Source organism: Eleutherodactylus coqui, chromosome 4 (genome assembly GCF_035609145.1).
Source record: "Eleutherodactylus coqui strain aEleCoq1 chromosome 4, aEleCoq1.hap1, whole genome shotgun sequence".
Lineage (NCBI taxonomy): Eukaryota > Metazoa > Chordata > Amphibia > Anura > Eleutherodactylidae > Eleutherodactylus > Eleutherodactylus coqui.
In genome coordinates this window covers 174,408,513-174,421,997 of record NC_089840.1, presented here as the reverse complement: position 1 = coordinate 174,421,997, position 13,485 = coordinate 174,408,513, and the positions used below count along the sequence as shown (strand labels likewise).

The following is a 13,485-nucleotide window of genomic DNA, read 5'->3' as shown; positions in this document are numbered from 1 at the left end:
CCTGTCTCCAATTTAAGCCGAGGGGGCTTTTTCAGCACAAAAAAATGTGCAGAAAAACTCGGCTTATAATTGAGTATATACAGTAAAGCTGGCTTCCCACGGCCGTGACGGGCTCCACCACGGAATTCCGCGGCGGAGCCCATCACAGCGCCACCCAGAGACCCCAATACTTACCTGCGGATCCGGCGTCTTCCGTCCCGCATGACGCTTCCCTGCCCACCGCCAGCCGTGTCATGTGACGCGCCGGCCGTGTCATATGACACGCCCACAGCTGTGGCAGAGGAGAATGAAATTCTCCCATTGAATTCAATGGAGCCGGCAATACAGCTCACTCCATTGAAAGCAATGGACTGCCGGCAAGCGCTGCAGTGATTTTCGGGGAAGGGCTTAAAATATAAGCCCTTCCCTGAAAACCATCCTAAAAATGTGTAAAAAAAACATCTATACTTACCTCTCTGCATTTTCCGGGGCTCAGCCGCATCCAGCTGACTCTTCTCCTGCACTGCTCTAAGGAGTATTCAGCAGGTGGGGATTTAAAATCCCCGCCTGCTGAATGGGCTGCCTCTGATTGGCTGAACACTGTAATTATTGGCTGAGCCACAAATTATTTCCACAGAGACTCTCTGACCGCCCACTTTTCCCTAAGGAAGGGAAAGACAATACCCTTTGCAGCAGTTACAGGCCAATCTCGCTAATCAACAACAACACCAAACTATATGCAAAAATCCTCACTAACAGAGTTAAAGGGGTTGTCCCGCGAAAGCAAGTGGGGTTAAGCACTTCTGTATGGCTATATAAATGCACTTTGTAATATACATCGTGCATTAAATATTGGCCATACAGAAGTTATACACTTACCCCCTCCGGTGTTGGCGTCCCCGTCTCCATGGCGCCGACCGAAGCCTTCTTCTGCCTGGATTAGACGCGCTTGCGCTGTCTGCCCTCTTCTGTTCCGCTCCGGCGTGCTCGTGCCGCAGAGGTCTTCTGCGCATTCGCAGAAGACCTGTGCGGCGCGAGCACGCCGGAGCAGCCCCTTCAGCGGGACAGAAGAAGCAGACAGCGCTTAACCCCACTTGCTTTCGCGGGACAACCCCTTAAGCTGCTTCTCCCAAACCTCATCAAAATGGAACAAGTGGAATTAACCCCCCACAGAGAAGCAGAAGCCAACACTACTGGACTTTTCAATGTGATACACCACGCCAGATACACCAAGAGCTACTCACTACTGACGCAGAAAAGGCGTTTGATAGGGTAAATTGGCTATTTCTCAAAATGACCCTGCAAGAATTTAGTTCCCCTGCCAATTTCATCGAGAAGATCATGGCCTTTTACAAAAACCACGCAGCCAAAATTAAAGTTAATGGAAATCTCTACTCCTTCAATATTAAGAATGGTACAAGACAAGGCTGCCCACTTTCCCCTCTTCTTTTTGTTCTTTCGATGGAAGTCTTCCTGGAAAGAATTAGGCAAAACCAAAACATCATGGGTTTAAAATGTGGCAGCAACCTTTGCAGATGATGTCCTGATATTCATATCCAACCCTTACTCCTCTCTCAAACCACTTTTTTGGTCAAATATCAAATTTTAAACTTCATTTTTCAAAATCAGAGCTTCTCAATATAAAGATAGATAAGATTACATGGACCCATCTATCCAAAATATCCAAAAATACCTTCTCCCACATAACATATTTAGAACCCAAAATTTCCCCTACATAACCTGAATTTTATTCCGCTACTAGATAAAATTGAAAAAGATTTAACCACATGGATAACTCTCCAGACCTCATGGCTAGGAAGGCAGAAACTACCATATATACACGAGTATAAGCCTACTTTTTCATCACATTTTTTAAGCTGAAAAAGCCCGCCTTGACTTATACTTGAGTCGCCAGTTTCTCCCATTGCTTCCAATGAGTCCGTGACTGCCGTGACTCCCCATTGAGAGCAATGGACTGCCGGCATTCCTGCAGTGATTTTCAGGGAAGGGCTTTAAATATAAGCCCTTCCCTGAAAATGATCACTAGTATGCGTAAAAAATACATACTTACATCTCTGCCGCTGCTGGGGCTTAGGCTCGTTCAGCTGCTTGGGTCCTGTCACTGTAAAGAAGTTCTTACAGCAGGCAGGGAGTGCTCAGCCAATCAGACACAGCCTTTTCAGCAGGCAGGGATTTTAAATTCCTGCCTGCTGAAAGAACTTCATTACAGTGACAGTACCCAAGCGGCTAGACATGCCTGAGCCCCAGCAGCGGCGGACAAGTGAGTGTGTATATATATATATATATATATATATATATATATATTTTATTTTTTTTTATTTTTTTTTGCACATGCTAGGGATGATTTTCAGGGAAGGGCTTATATTTAAAGCCCTTCCCTGAAAATCACTGCAGGGGTTGCTGTCAGACCATTGCTTTTAATGGGGCCACGGCACCAGCCGCGGCCCCATTGAAAGCAATGGTGCATGGACCATGCATTTCCCACCCTAGGCTTATACTGGAGGCACCTAATTTTCCCAGTTTTTGTGGTAAAATTAGGTGCCTCGGCTTATATTCGGATTGGCTAACACTTGAGTATATAAGGTAATTAAAATGATAGTTTTACCAAAAGTCCTCTACCTGCTACAGGTTCTCCCTATGGAAATACCCCAATCCTTTTTTACTAAGCTGAAACGTCTAAATTTATCTGGCAGGATAAAGGGCACAGAGTAAAGTATGTAACTCTAATTAAACACAGGAATCTGGGGGGCATTGGCTTACTAGATTTCGAATCCTACCACAACGTTTTTTAGGTAGTCCGAATAATTGAGCTAACACACCTGTCCAACAACAAACTGTGGACCGAACTAGAACGCCAACCCCTAGGGTCCAAACTCCACTCATTACTCTGGTTAACCCCACATAATAAACCCTTAGTAAAAGAAATCTCTAACCCCCTCACCGAAACCTCCTTTAAAATCTGGCATGAATTAAATTAAAAACGCAGATTTATACCATATATAAACGGATATACTCCTTTTTTAAATTTAATGCTAAACAAACTAAAACACCTCGAAAGCTACCCTTTGCAATACTCTAAGTATCCCAACACACCATCTTTAAAGCTTTTCTATAATAACCAGTTCATCTCAATACAAGATTTTCAAAAGACGTTATGTTTACAGAAACCTAATGAAAGGGAGACTCAGTATGTGTTTTCCAGTAAGACATCCTTAATACTAATCATGGCTTGCCTGTTCATAAGCTTTATGGAAAAGGCTACCCCTTCAGAGGGATAATCTCTAAACTGTACCACACGCTCACATATAACACAGAATATCCTTCATATATCTAGCGTTGGGAGAGTCATCTCGGCATAGCACTCTCACAAGAGGAAGTTAAGACTATTTTTAAAAAATCACACTCAGTCTCAGCATCAATAAGATACCAAGAGCTAAATTATAAAATAATCTCCAAATGGTACAAGACCCCTTCTCTTCTCCACAAAATCGATCCAAAATACCCCCTCTATGCTGCACATGTCTCAAAGCAGAAGGTACACTCACATATCCTGTACTAATTATAGGACACATGGCAAGGCCTATAATGGAGGGAACACCCGTTGGATTGCAGGGCACAACTGAATAAATTCCAGGCCCCATTGCCCACTTGTACGGAATAAAAATTGACACCTTAAACCCTCCCCCCCCCCCCCCCCTCCACGCCCTTTTCGGCGTTCCCCAAATCTTAGATAAAAGTAATAATGCGAACTGTGTGGTATTTCCAAAGACCAGGGGTAATTACGGAGCCTGGTTGGAATGGGTACATGGGGCAATAAAACCGGGTATCCCCCCTCCTCTCATGCTTTTTGGGGGTATTTTGTGACCTCAGTAGCGGGTATGGGGTGAAAAAGGTGGCGCTCTGTGAGTCTCCGTAAGCTTGATGAGGTGCGGCGGTCTCACACACAAGATGCTCAACAAGCTGCTCCTGGAACTGCAGGAAGGTGAGCGTTCCCGGGGCTTCTTGTAAATTACGTATTACAGGTAGCGGTCTGAATAACGCCGGGCTCACACGGCCGTAGGTGGAATCCGCTTGCGGAGGCCCACAGCGGATCCCAGCTGTGAGCCGGCCGTGACCCTGCGTACGGCCATGTAATGTACTGCGCATAACTGCCTACTCACACAGGCGGTCATGTGCAGTACATTTCTTTTTTTGTTTGGATTTCCCGCACCGTCGTTTAGTGATGATGCGGGTACCCGCAGCCCGTATACAATGTAGTTGCGTATAGGCAGCGGGTATATCCACGACCATGGAGCACAATGGGCTCTATGTTGCGGATAGCCGCGGTAAAATAGAACCTGCTGTGTTCTCTTTTCTGCGAGTGAATTACGCAATTCCGACCCGCTAATGTGAGCGGAATTGTGTAATCCAATACGATTGATCTGCGTATTACCGCGGATCAGACGCATGCCGAATCCGTAATTCCTATCCGGTCATGTGAGACTGGCCAAAGGTAGATCGCTACCTTTTTATCACGTGACCGGAGACCGCACAACGAGGCCACCCGTCACTGCTCCAGGCTCTCGGCGACCGTTGGTCTCTGGGAGCAAGGAGATTTTAAATTTCCCGGGATCCCCGACTCCTGCGCATGTGTCCGGTGTTTTGCAGGCGGTCGCATGCGCAGAATCCGGGAAAGTTCACGGAAGAAGATCGCGTCGGGGTGCAAATACGGAGGCCTCCGGTAAAAAGTTTCATCTCCTCTCACCGATCGCATCGGTGAGGGGAGATGAACCTTCACCTTTTTTTTTACTTTTACGTAGAGATGAGCGAACACGTTCGTCCGAGCTTGATATTCGTGCAAATATTAGGGTGTTTGGGATGTTCGTTATTCGTAACGAACACCATGCGGTGTTCTGGTTAATTTAACTTTCTTCCCTGAGACGTTAGCGCTTTTTTTTGGCCAATATAAAGACAGGGAAGGCATTACAACTTCCCCCTGCAACGTTTAAGCCCTATACCACCCCCCTGCTGTGAGTGGCTGGGGAGATAAGGTGTCACCTGAGTATTGAAATCTGCCCCTCCCGCGGCTCGCTATGGATGCATTCTGACATGAGTTTAGGGAAAGCGCTATCGTGTTGGAGCTGCTATAGGGAGAGTGTTAGGAGTATTTTAGGTGTCAAGAACCCCAACGGTCCTTCTTAGGGCCATAAATCTTCTCTATATGCGCTCAATGGGGCCGGCGGCAGCAGCGCTGACCCCATTGAGAACATATAGAAGAGAAATCCTTCTTCTCTGGCACAGCTGTAACAGCTGTAGCAGAGAAGAACGATGTTTGCCCATTGAATTCAATGGAGCCAGCAATACAGCATGTTCCACTGAATGCAATGGGCTGCCGGCGATCGCAGGATGAATGGTCGGAAAGGGGTTAAATATATAACCCCTTTCCTGCAATTCATCCAGAAATGTGTTACACTAAAAATATATACCGGCGTATAAGGCGACCGGGCGTATAAGACGACCCCCCAACTGTCACCTTATACGCCGGTAATACAGTGGAGCAAAGAATAAAAATCATTACTCACTTTTTCAGATGATCTGCGGCGCTCCTGCAGGCTGTCGCTCCTTCCTGGTTCCCGGCAGACTATTCCTTTCTCCACGAAAGGCTTTAAATCCCTGCCTCCAGAAACACATGTGCCTTCAGCCAATCACAGCCAATGACAATGATGTCATTGAATGGCTGTGATTGGCTGTGTTTCTGGAGGCGGGGATTTCAAGCCAATCACAGCCATTCAATGACATCATTGTCATTGGCTGTGATTGGCTGTGTTTCTGGAGGCGGGGATTTCAAGCCTTTCGTGCAGAAAGGAATACTCTGCCGTGGATTAGGAGGGAGCGACAGCCTGCAGGAGCGCCGCAGATCATCTGAAAAAGTGAGTAATGCTTTTTATTCTTTGCTCCACTGTATTACCGGCGTATAAGGTGACAGTTGGGGGGTCGTCTTATACGCCCCGTCGCCTTATACGCCGGTATATATTTTTAGTGTAACACATTTCTGGATGAATTGCAGGAAAGGGGTTATATATTTAACCCCTTTCCGACCATTCATCCTGCGATCGCGGGCAGCCCATTGCATTCAGTGGAACCTGTTGTTTTGCTGGCTCCATTGAATTCAATGGGCAAACATCGTTCTTCTCTGCTACAGCTGTTACAGCTGTGGCAGAGGAGAACGATCTTTATGCTGACAGTGGGGGGGGGGGCACTCTTGCCGCTATTGTGGCTTAATAGTGGGGCCTGTGAACTTGAGATGCAGCCCACCATGTAGCCCCTCGCCTGCCCTATCCGTCACTGTGTCATTCCCATCACTTTCCTGAATTGCCCAGATTTTCACACATGAAAACCTTAGCGAGCATCGGCGAAATACAAAAATGTTCTGGTCGCCCATTGACTTCAATGGGGTTCGTTGTTCGAAACGAACCCTCGAGCATCACGGGAAGTTCGTTCCGAATAACGAACACCCGAACATTTTGGTGTTCGCTCATCTCTACTTTTACGTGATCGCCATTATCCATTAAATAACAGCGAACACGTGACCAGGAACCGCTCACTGTGGCTCTCCGTGAAATCTCCAGGCTCTCGGCTAAGTTTTGTAGCCAGGAGCAGGGAGATTTTAAATTACGCTGGCAATCCACAGCTTTTGCGCATATGTCCGCCATTTTGGTGACGGGCGCGTGCGCAGAAGCTGGGGTAAGGTCCGCGGATAAATCCGCGGGCCTTAGGTACGTCATTTCATCCTCCCTCACTGATATGATCTGTGGGGGGGGTGAGGAGACGTAAGATTTTTTGACTTTTTTTTTACTTTTTTAAACTTTTTTTTTTACTTTTTACACTTTTTTTTCTTTTACTTTTTTACACTTTTTTTTACTTTACATGATCACTGTTATCCATTGGATAACAGTGATCATGTCCCTGGTGACATCCCTTTGCTCCGGGCTACACATGGCAGCCAGGAGCAGAGGGATTTTAAATTTCCCGGGGCTCGAGCCCCTCTGTGCACGCGCCCGATGATTGACATCAGGCACGCATGCGCAGACGGGGACTTCGGATTCCGGGACATCGGGGAGGACTTATGTGAGTATTTTCATTTAAAACTTTTTTTAACTTTTTCGCGATCGCCGCTATCCAATGGATAGCGGCGATCGCGGGCCTGGGGACCGCTTACAGCAGTCCCCGGTAACACCTCCTGGTTCCCGGCTACCTCCAGGAGCCGGGAGCCAGGAGATTTTAAATTTGCCGGGGGCTCCCGGGCTTCTGCGCCTGACATCATCGTCTGGCGCGCATGTGCAGAAGGCCGGCGGCGGGTCCGGGAGGACCCGATCTCTGGGGGACATCGCAGACAAGCCAGGTGAGTATTTTCAGCTGCCCTGATGGATCCGATCCATCAGGGCAGCTGAATATCTAACTTTTTACGCACTTTTCTTTACTTTTTTGCGATCGGCGCTATCTATTGGATAGCGCCGATCGCAATGCCGGGGGTGACTGCCCGCATCCTGGGAAGACAGCTCAATGCTGTCGGCTACCTGCAGGCACCGACAGCATGGAGCTGTCACGTCCTCAGGCAAGTGGGCATTAATCCAAAGAGGACGCATAAAACTACGTCCTCTAGGATTAAAGCCCACTTGCTGAGGATTTAGTTTCCCGATGGGGCCGTCGTTAAGGGGTTAACCTACATAGGAAAGTGATCATACGGAAAATGGACCTAGATGAATTGGAAACCAGGTTGAAAATACGTGGCAGAAACATCAATAATCTCCATTACGCAGATGTTACGACTCTGCTTGCAGAAACAGAAGCCGATCTGATGCAACTGATATGTAAGATTAAAGCTAAAAGTGAAAAAATAGGCCTCTACCTGAATGTAAAGAAGACAAAATTATGACAACTGCAAAAAATGGCCAAATTTAAATCAAAATCGACAATGAGGCCATAGAATGCGTGCGAGACTTCTTTTTCCTTGGCTCAAGAATTGACCAGGATGGAGAATCTCTGTCAGAGATAAAACATAGGATAGCATTGGGGCGAAGTGTGATGCTAAACATGGACAAAATCTGGAAAAGTAGGGATATTGACATAGCAACTAAATGCAGGATAGTGCAAACCACTGTTTTCCCCATAGTCATGTATGGATGTGAAAGCTGGACTGTGAAAAAAGCTGATAGGAGGATTGATGCATTTGAGCTGTAGTGCTGGCGAAAGCTGCTGCCTATGCCCTGGACAGCAAGAGTAACAAACAGAGAAGTTTTAAATCGGGTCTTAAATCGTATAAGACCCGATTTATCACTGGAGGGCAAGATGAACAGACTCAGACTCACGTATTTTGGCCATGTAATGTGAGCAGAGTCGTTAGAAAAATATATAATGCTTGGACAGATCAGTGGTAAAAGAAGACCTGGCCGCCAAAGAACACGATGGCTGATACTGTCAAAGCTGATACTGGCATGGATAGCACACAACTGGAAGAAGCAGTGCAAAACTGAAAAACATGGAGGGGGGGAGCCTTTAGGGTCGCTGAGGGTCATGGACAACTAAAGGGATAACAATAACAGCATACGAATCCTGTCTTTTCTAACATCTGCAATTGTTCAGTCCACTTCTGACAGGGATATATATATATAAGCCCGCCCTATACTTGTCAGCATCATTTTTTCTTGAATGGTCCCTCAGTTTTAAATTACTGCAGAAGTGACACCGAGTTATCATTCCCCACCACTTTATTACAACAGTGCTGAACATCACGGGTTATGTACTAAGCCATATATTTTAAACAACTTTTCTGTTTTTTGTTTTTTTTAATTGTATTTTTGTTGTTTTTGAGCTATTCTCCTTCAGAATTGACCTCAAATAACAAAGTGTCCTCTATAGTGCTGCCTCATATGTATTTTCACTGTTTTCTCTCCATCATAGACAATTTGCATGTTTAGGTTCAATTACCAGATTCAACTTTACTGGAGGGGCTAAACATGCTTCAGTGCTATATCATCCAGAGGCAGAGTATTTTTGAGTAAGGCTATCAAATCTAAATACTAAGACAGCAATATGTTATTACACCCTACGTCTTGTATTATCCATTATATTTCCTTTATATATTTGCTAATTCTAGTCTTATTGTATCTTACGTTTAAGGACTTCTACCCACTAGGGTTTTTTTTAACTCAAGTTTGTGCTTTTGCGATTTTTGTGCGATGCGATTTTAACATTAGAAACTCCCATTGAAAAAAGCACAGCGACATCGCAACGTTAAATTAACACTAGTGGGTAGAAGCCCTTAGATTACTTCACTGATTTTTCACACACACACACACACATATATATATATATATATATATATATATATATATTTGACCTCTTCCAGCCCCAGTGTTTTTTTTTTCCAGGATCAACTATTGTTCAAATTTTAAATATATATGTCATTACAGTCTGATAATTGTCAACACAGTGTCATTATGCTGAGTGAAGTGTCATTATATTAATATAATAACTATTCCTACCTGATGCTCCCGTATTTCCTCTTTCGCCCTTTTGACCTGGTAATCCTAGGCAGATATACATAAATATGAACATAAAAATAAAATTAAACCAAACATGAAGTAGAGGGTATTTCCATATTCCTAAGCATGAATCAGATAGATATTTATGTTACCACTAGACCCAGGAATTCCTTGAGGCCCTTGTTTTCCTGGTGCTCCATTGCTGCCTTTTATTCCTTGTTTTCCTGGCTCTCCAGGGGGACCTAAAGAAAGTAAATATTCATGAGTTGTCTTGTGTTTCAAAACTCTTTTATTAGTGTTGTTCAATGGGCTTGGTGAACTATCATTAGTTCAAGATGATTAATTCCCAGTCATGCCAAAGTTTTGCAAACATGAATTGGAGCACAATGATATTTGTCAAGAATCCTTCTTGTCCTTATGGAGTATTTTAGGTCTGAAAGGAGTTCTTAGCTTTGGACATTTCCTGGACCCCCAAAGATCAGCAGTTATTTTTGGGGAAACCTGGCAGTGAGCTTTTAATTTCCTGGCAGCATCACTACAGGTAAAATTAAACATTACAAAACGCCTATGAAATCAGGGGGTTGTCGGTGAAATGTAGGGCAGGAGAAATCCTCTTGTCTGAGAGGTGGTCTTTGTAATCACTCTTTAATCTATGTAGTCTAGATGTTGAAAAATCAAAACCTCCTCTATTAACTCAGAATTTCTAATAAAGTGTATGAAAACAAATTTTTGAAACTGAGCAATCCCAAGAGAAACCATGAGAACACCAGAAAAACAAACTTCGACAATACAAAACTAAAAATTATATATTTATCGGATACCTCTGGTAGTGAACTATGAGCCACATCTTGAGGTATTAGGGAAGATGTGTGAAAACTAAAACCATTACAGAATTTTACAAAATATTAAATATTTAAAATAAAATATTTCTCAGACCTCCCTCTTCTATGTTATAGGTAGCCCCCTAATCTGAGAAACAATGTTGCGAAAAGCTCATTGAGCTCTCCAACAGCAAGAGCGTTACCTTGCAACCAGAAAAATCTCAGAATGACAATGAATGCTCATTGTCATAGAATATCTATCAGTGGCAAAGCATTTTTCTATCCCCAACCCACAGTCAGATGAATATAGTAGTGTTACATTTCAGATATCGAGGGGAACAAATTAATGACCAACTTAGACACAAAGCAAGAATAAATGTGTTGCATGAATTTATGTCATTCCTCATCACTGAAGGAATGTGGCCTGCAGACCCCATGGGGGCATTACAACCACAGACCAGACTACAGTGAAACGACAGTGAAACTTTCACACCACCTGGGCGAATTTTATTTACACATTGGCAACCGAATTCTGCCAGAAACTTGTAAATTCTGACAAACACTGCTTTTACCGAAAAATATGCCTTTTTTCATTTCGGGATTGCGCTCATTGGATGGGGCTTAGAGAAAAGTCATTATTTATTATAGACACATTTTCTTTTATTTATGACAAAAATTGTTATAAATTATAGTGCATAGATGCTGAAAATCAGCTTTTTTGGCACATGAACTGCACAATGATGTACCAAATTTAGTTGTGCACTTCTTAATCCTTACTCAAGTGCACAGCTATAAAGACTGGCAGAGCACCCCTGATTTCTGAATTGCTCCAATTATTTACAACTACAGCTGTTTACTCACCTCCTTTGTGTATAAATATTGCAAAAAAAATGTATGAAAAAAAGTTGTCCTTGCATCTTTCAAGGGCAAAGTGATTTTATCAGATAAAGTTGATTCACTTACTTCTATCTGCAGCGAGAAGGACCTGCAGGTCAGGTCCTGCTGGTAGTCTCTGGTGTTCTCTTTGTTATCAGCCATTCTCCCAGCTATAATGCTTGTATTCTCCTGTGAAGGCTTGCGTGGTATAAAGGCTTATTCTGCAGGATTGTTGGGTCTTCATGGAGGGGACCTCCCATAGAAGTAAGTGCATCAACTTTATCTGATAAAATCACTTTGCCCCTGAAAGAAGCAAGGACAATTTTTTTAATATTTGTTTCTTTGTCGAATTCTCCCGAGAACCTTTGGTCTTCCGGTGAAGACTCCCTGCAGCTCACCATTTCTTGGTTGGAAGGGAGCAAGCTGTTTGAAATTTGGAGTGATGCTTTTCATAAGGTGCAGCACTCGACTCCTACTTATGGGGTCAGATCACGGGCTCTCCCTCCTACTTATAGAACTTTAGAATATTTTTTCATAGATAAAATCATTTGAGCGCTGTTCCTAATATATTTTTTCTTGTGAATAAATATGTGACTCTTCATATTTTCTGTTGAAGAGACCTAAGTAGTCTAGAAATCTTTCTATATGTTATCATCTTTTCACTTAGCCACTATCAGAAACTGATGATTCACTTCTTGTCCTTCTTCTGGTTACATGATAGAAAAAAAAAATGTTTTCCTTTAACACATATGGATATAGTAATAGATCAACTTGTGAACTACTCACTTAAATATATTCTAGAGTCCTGTGTTGTCTTCATATGCAGAAACATAAACAAGATGGACGGTGATGTTCCAACTTGTGATTTAAAATGTCCTAATGTTCTATAATCTAATACTTCAAGCTGGCCTACACAGCTCAATACCCTACAGTTACACACATTTCAGAGCACAGAACGAGTTGACTAATAAAATAAAATAATTCCTGTTGAAACTCTCATTCTTTCTGACTGAAGCACAGATGGGATCAGCTTGTACTGTATGAAGATATATATATATATATATATATATATATATATATATATTCCTCTCATGGGGCTGACATTAGTATAAACATTCAGGAGAATAAAATAATGTAGGGTTAATATTATACGTATTATTGTTGTACTATTGATCATCTATACAGAATGGTTTTCATTAAAAGCTCTTTATTACCCATTTTTTAAAAACCAAATCTATACAAAAATGGTGTTAACCCTTTGCAATCCAATTTTGGATTCAGGGTTTTCTAGGGTGCGTTCTCTTTCTGCCATTATACAATGGTGCCATCTGCTGGCTAGAGCCAGTACTGCAGTATGGGACATGCTGGAGAGGCCCCTGACAACAGAGTGGCCAGTAATATACAGAAAGAATACCCTGCTGGACATCTTCCAACATCGGAGCTGTACTGGCTTCAAACAGAATGTCTTCAGACAGTGGTTTGGAAAGGGTTAACAAAGCAAGATAAGTGTTAACAGGTGTTCAAAATTTATTTTCGAATATGTAAAAAGCCTGTGACTTAACTAACTAATGTTCATGTGAAAGAACGATATATTTCATTTAATTTTATGTCTGTTTTACAAAACAAATTAGGACCTGCAACCATTTTAATGAATGCTACAATTGAGAGATGACTGTCCATTTAATATCTTTAATTTTATCTTTGTTCTCAATCATATTTCAAAATTCACTTTAAAGATATCTTGTGAATTATGTCTAATGTATTCAGTTATAATCAGTGACGATTTGTAAGCCCCAATTGTATATATTTCTTACCTTGATCTCCTTTTAATCCATTAATGCCATCTCTTCCATCCCGTCCATTGAGACCTGGAAGTCCTTGTATTACTGAGCACACAGGTGATGTGTCTGATAGTGTCCCGGTGAATAACATTATAAATAGTGCAGCAATGAAGCTGATGATTTGTGCGGGAAAATGCATGTCTGACCTAAATAGAGAAAATTGTAAACCTGCCAGATAAGGGTCCTATATACTCCAAAATCTTACAAATATAATGTTCTGGTTCTCCAATATAAAGTATCACTCCTATAATACTTTGGTCTTTTTTATGCAGAATTCTAAGCAATAAAAAGACATTTGCTCCCAATACCACTCACCACTCACCTGTTTCAGCTATTCTACACAAATTGTCCCAAATCACCTTTAAAAAGTAGTATGGTGAAACTTTTCAACTATGACCATGGCCTGCAACATACTCAGTTATG

At 42.8% G+C, this 13,485-nt stretch overlaps 1 protein-coding gene across 1 annotated transcript in view; it reads right to left on the bottom strand.

Moving 5' to 3' along the window:
* The window catches only part of LOC136624789 (pulmonary surfactant-associated protein A2-like), a 36,523-nt gene extending 23,322 nt beyond the window's left edge, over window positions 1-13,201 (bottom strand). The window contains exons 1-3 of the mRNA XM_066598725.1: window positions 13,036-13,201; window positions 9,677-9,766; window positions 9,525-9,569 (exon numbers count right to left, since the gene is read on the bottom strand). Of these exons, the coding sequence (XP_066454822.1) occupies window positions 9,525-9,569; window positions 9,677-9,766; window positions 13,036-13,201 (301 nt within the window). The remainder of the gene's footprint in view (window positions 1-9,524; window positions 9,570-9,676; window positions 9,767-13,035) is intronic.
* Window positions 13,202-13,485: the final 284 nt, after the last annotated feature.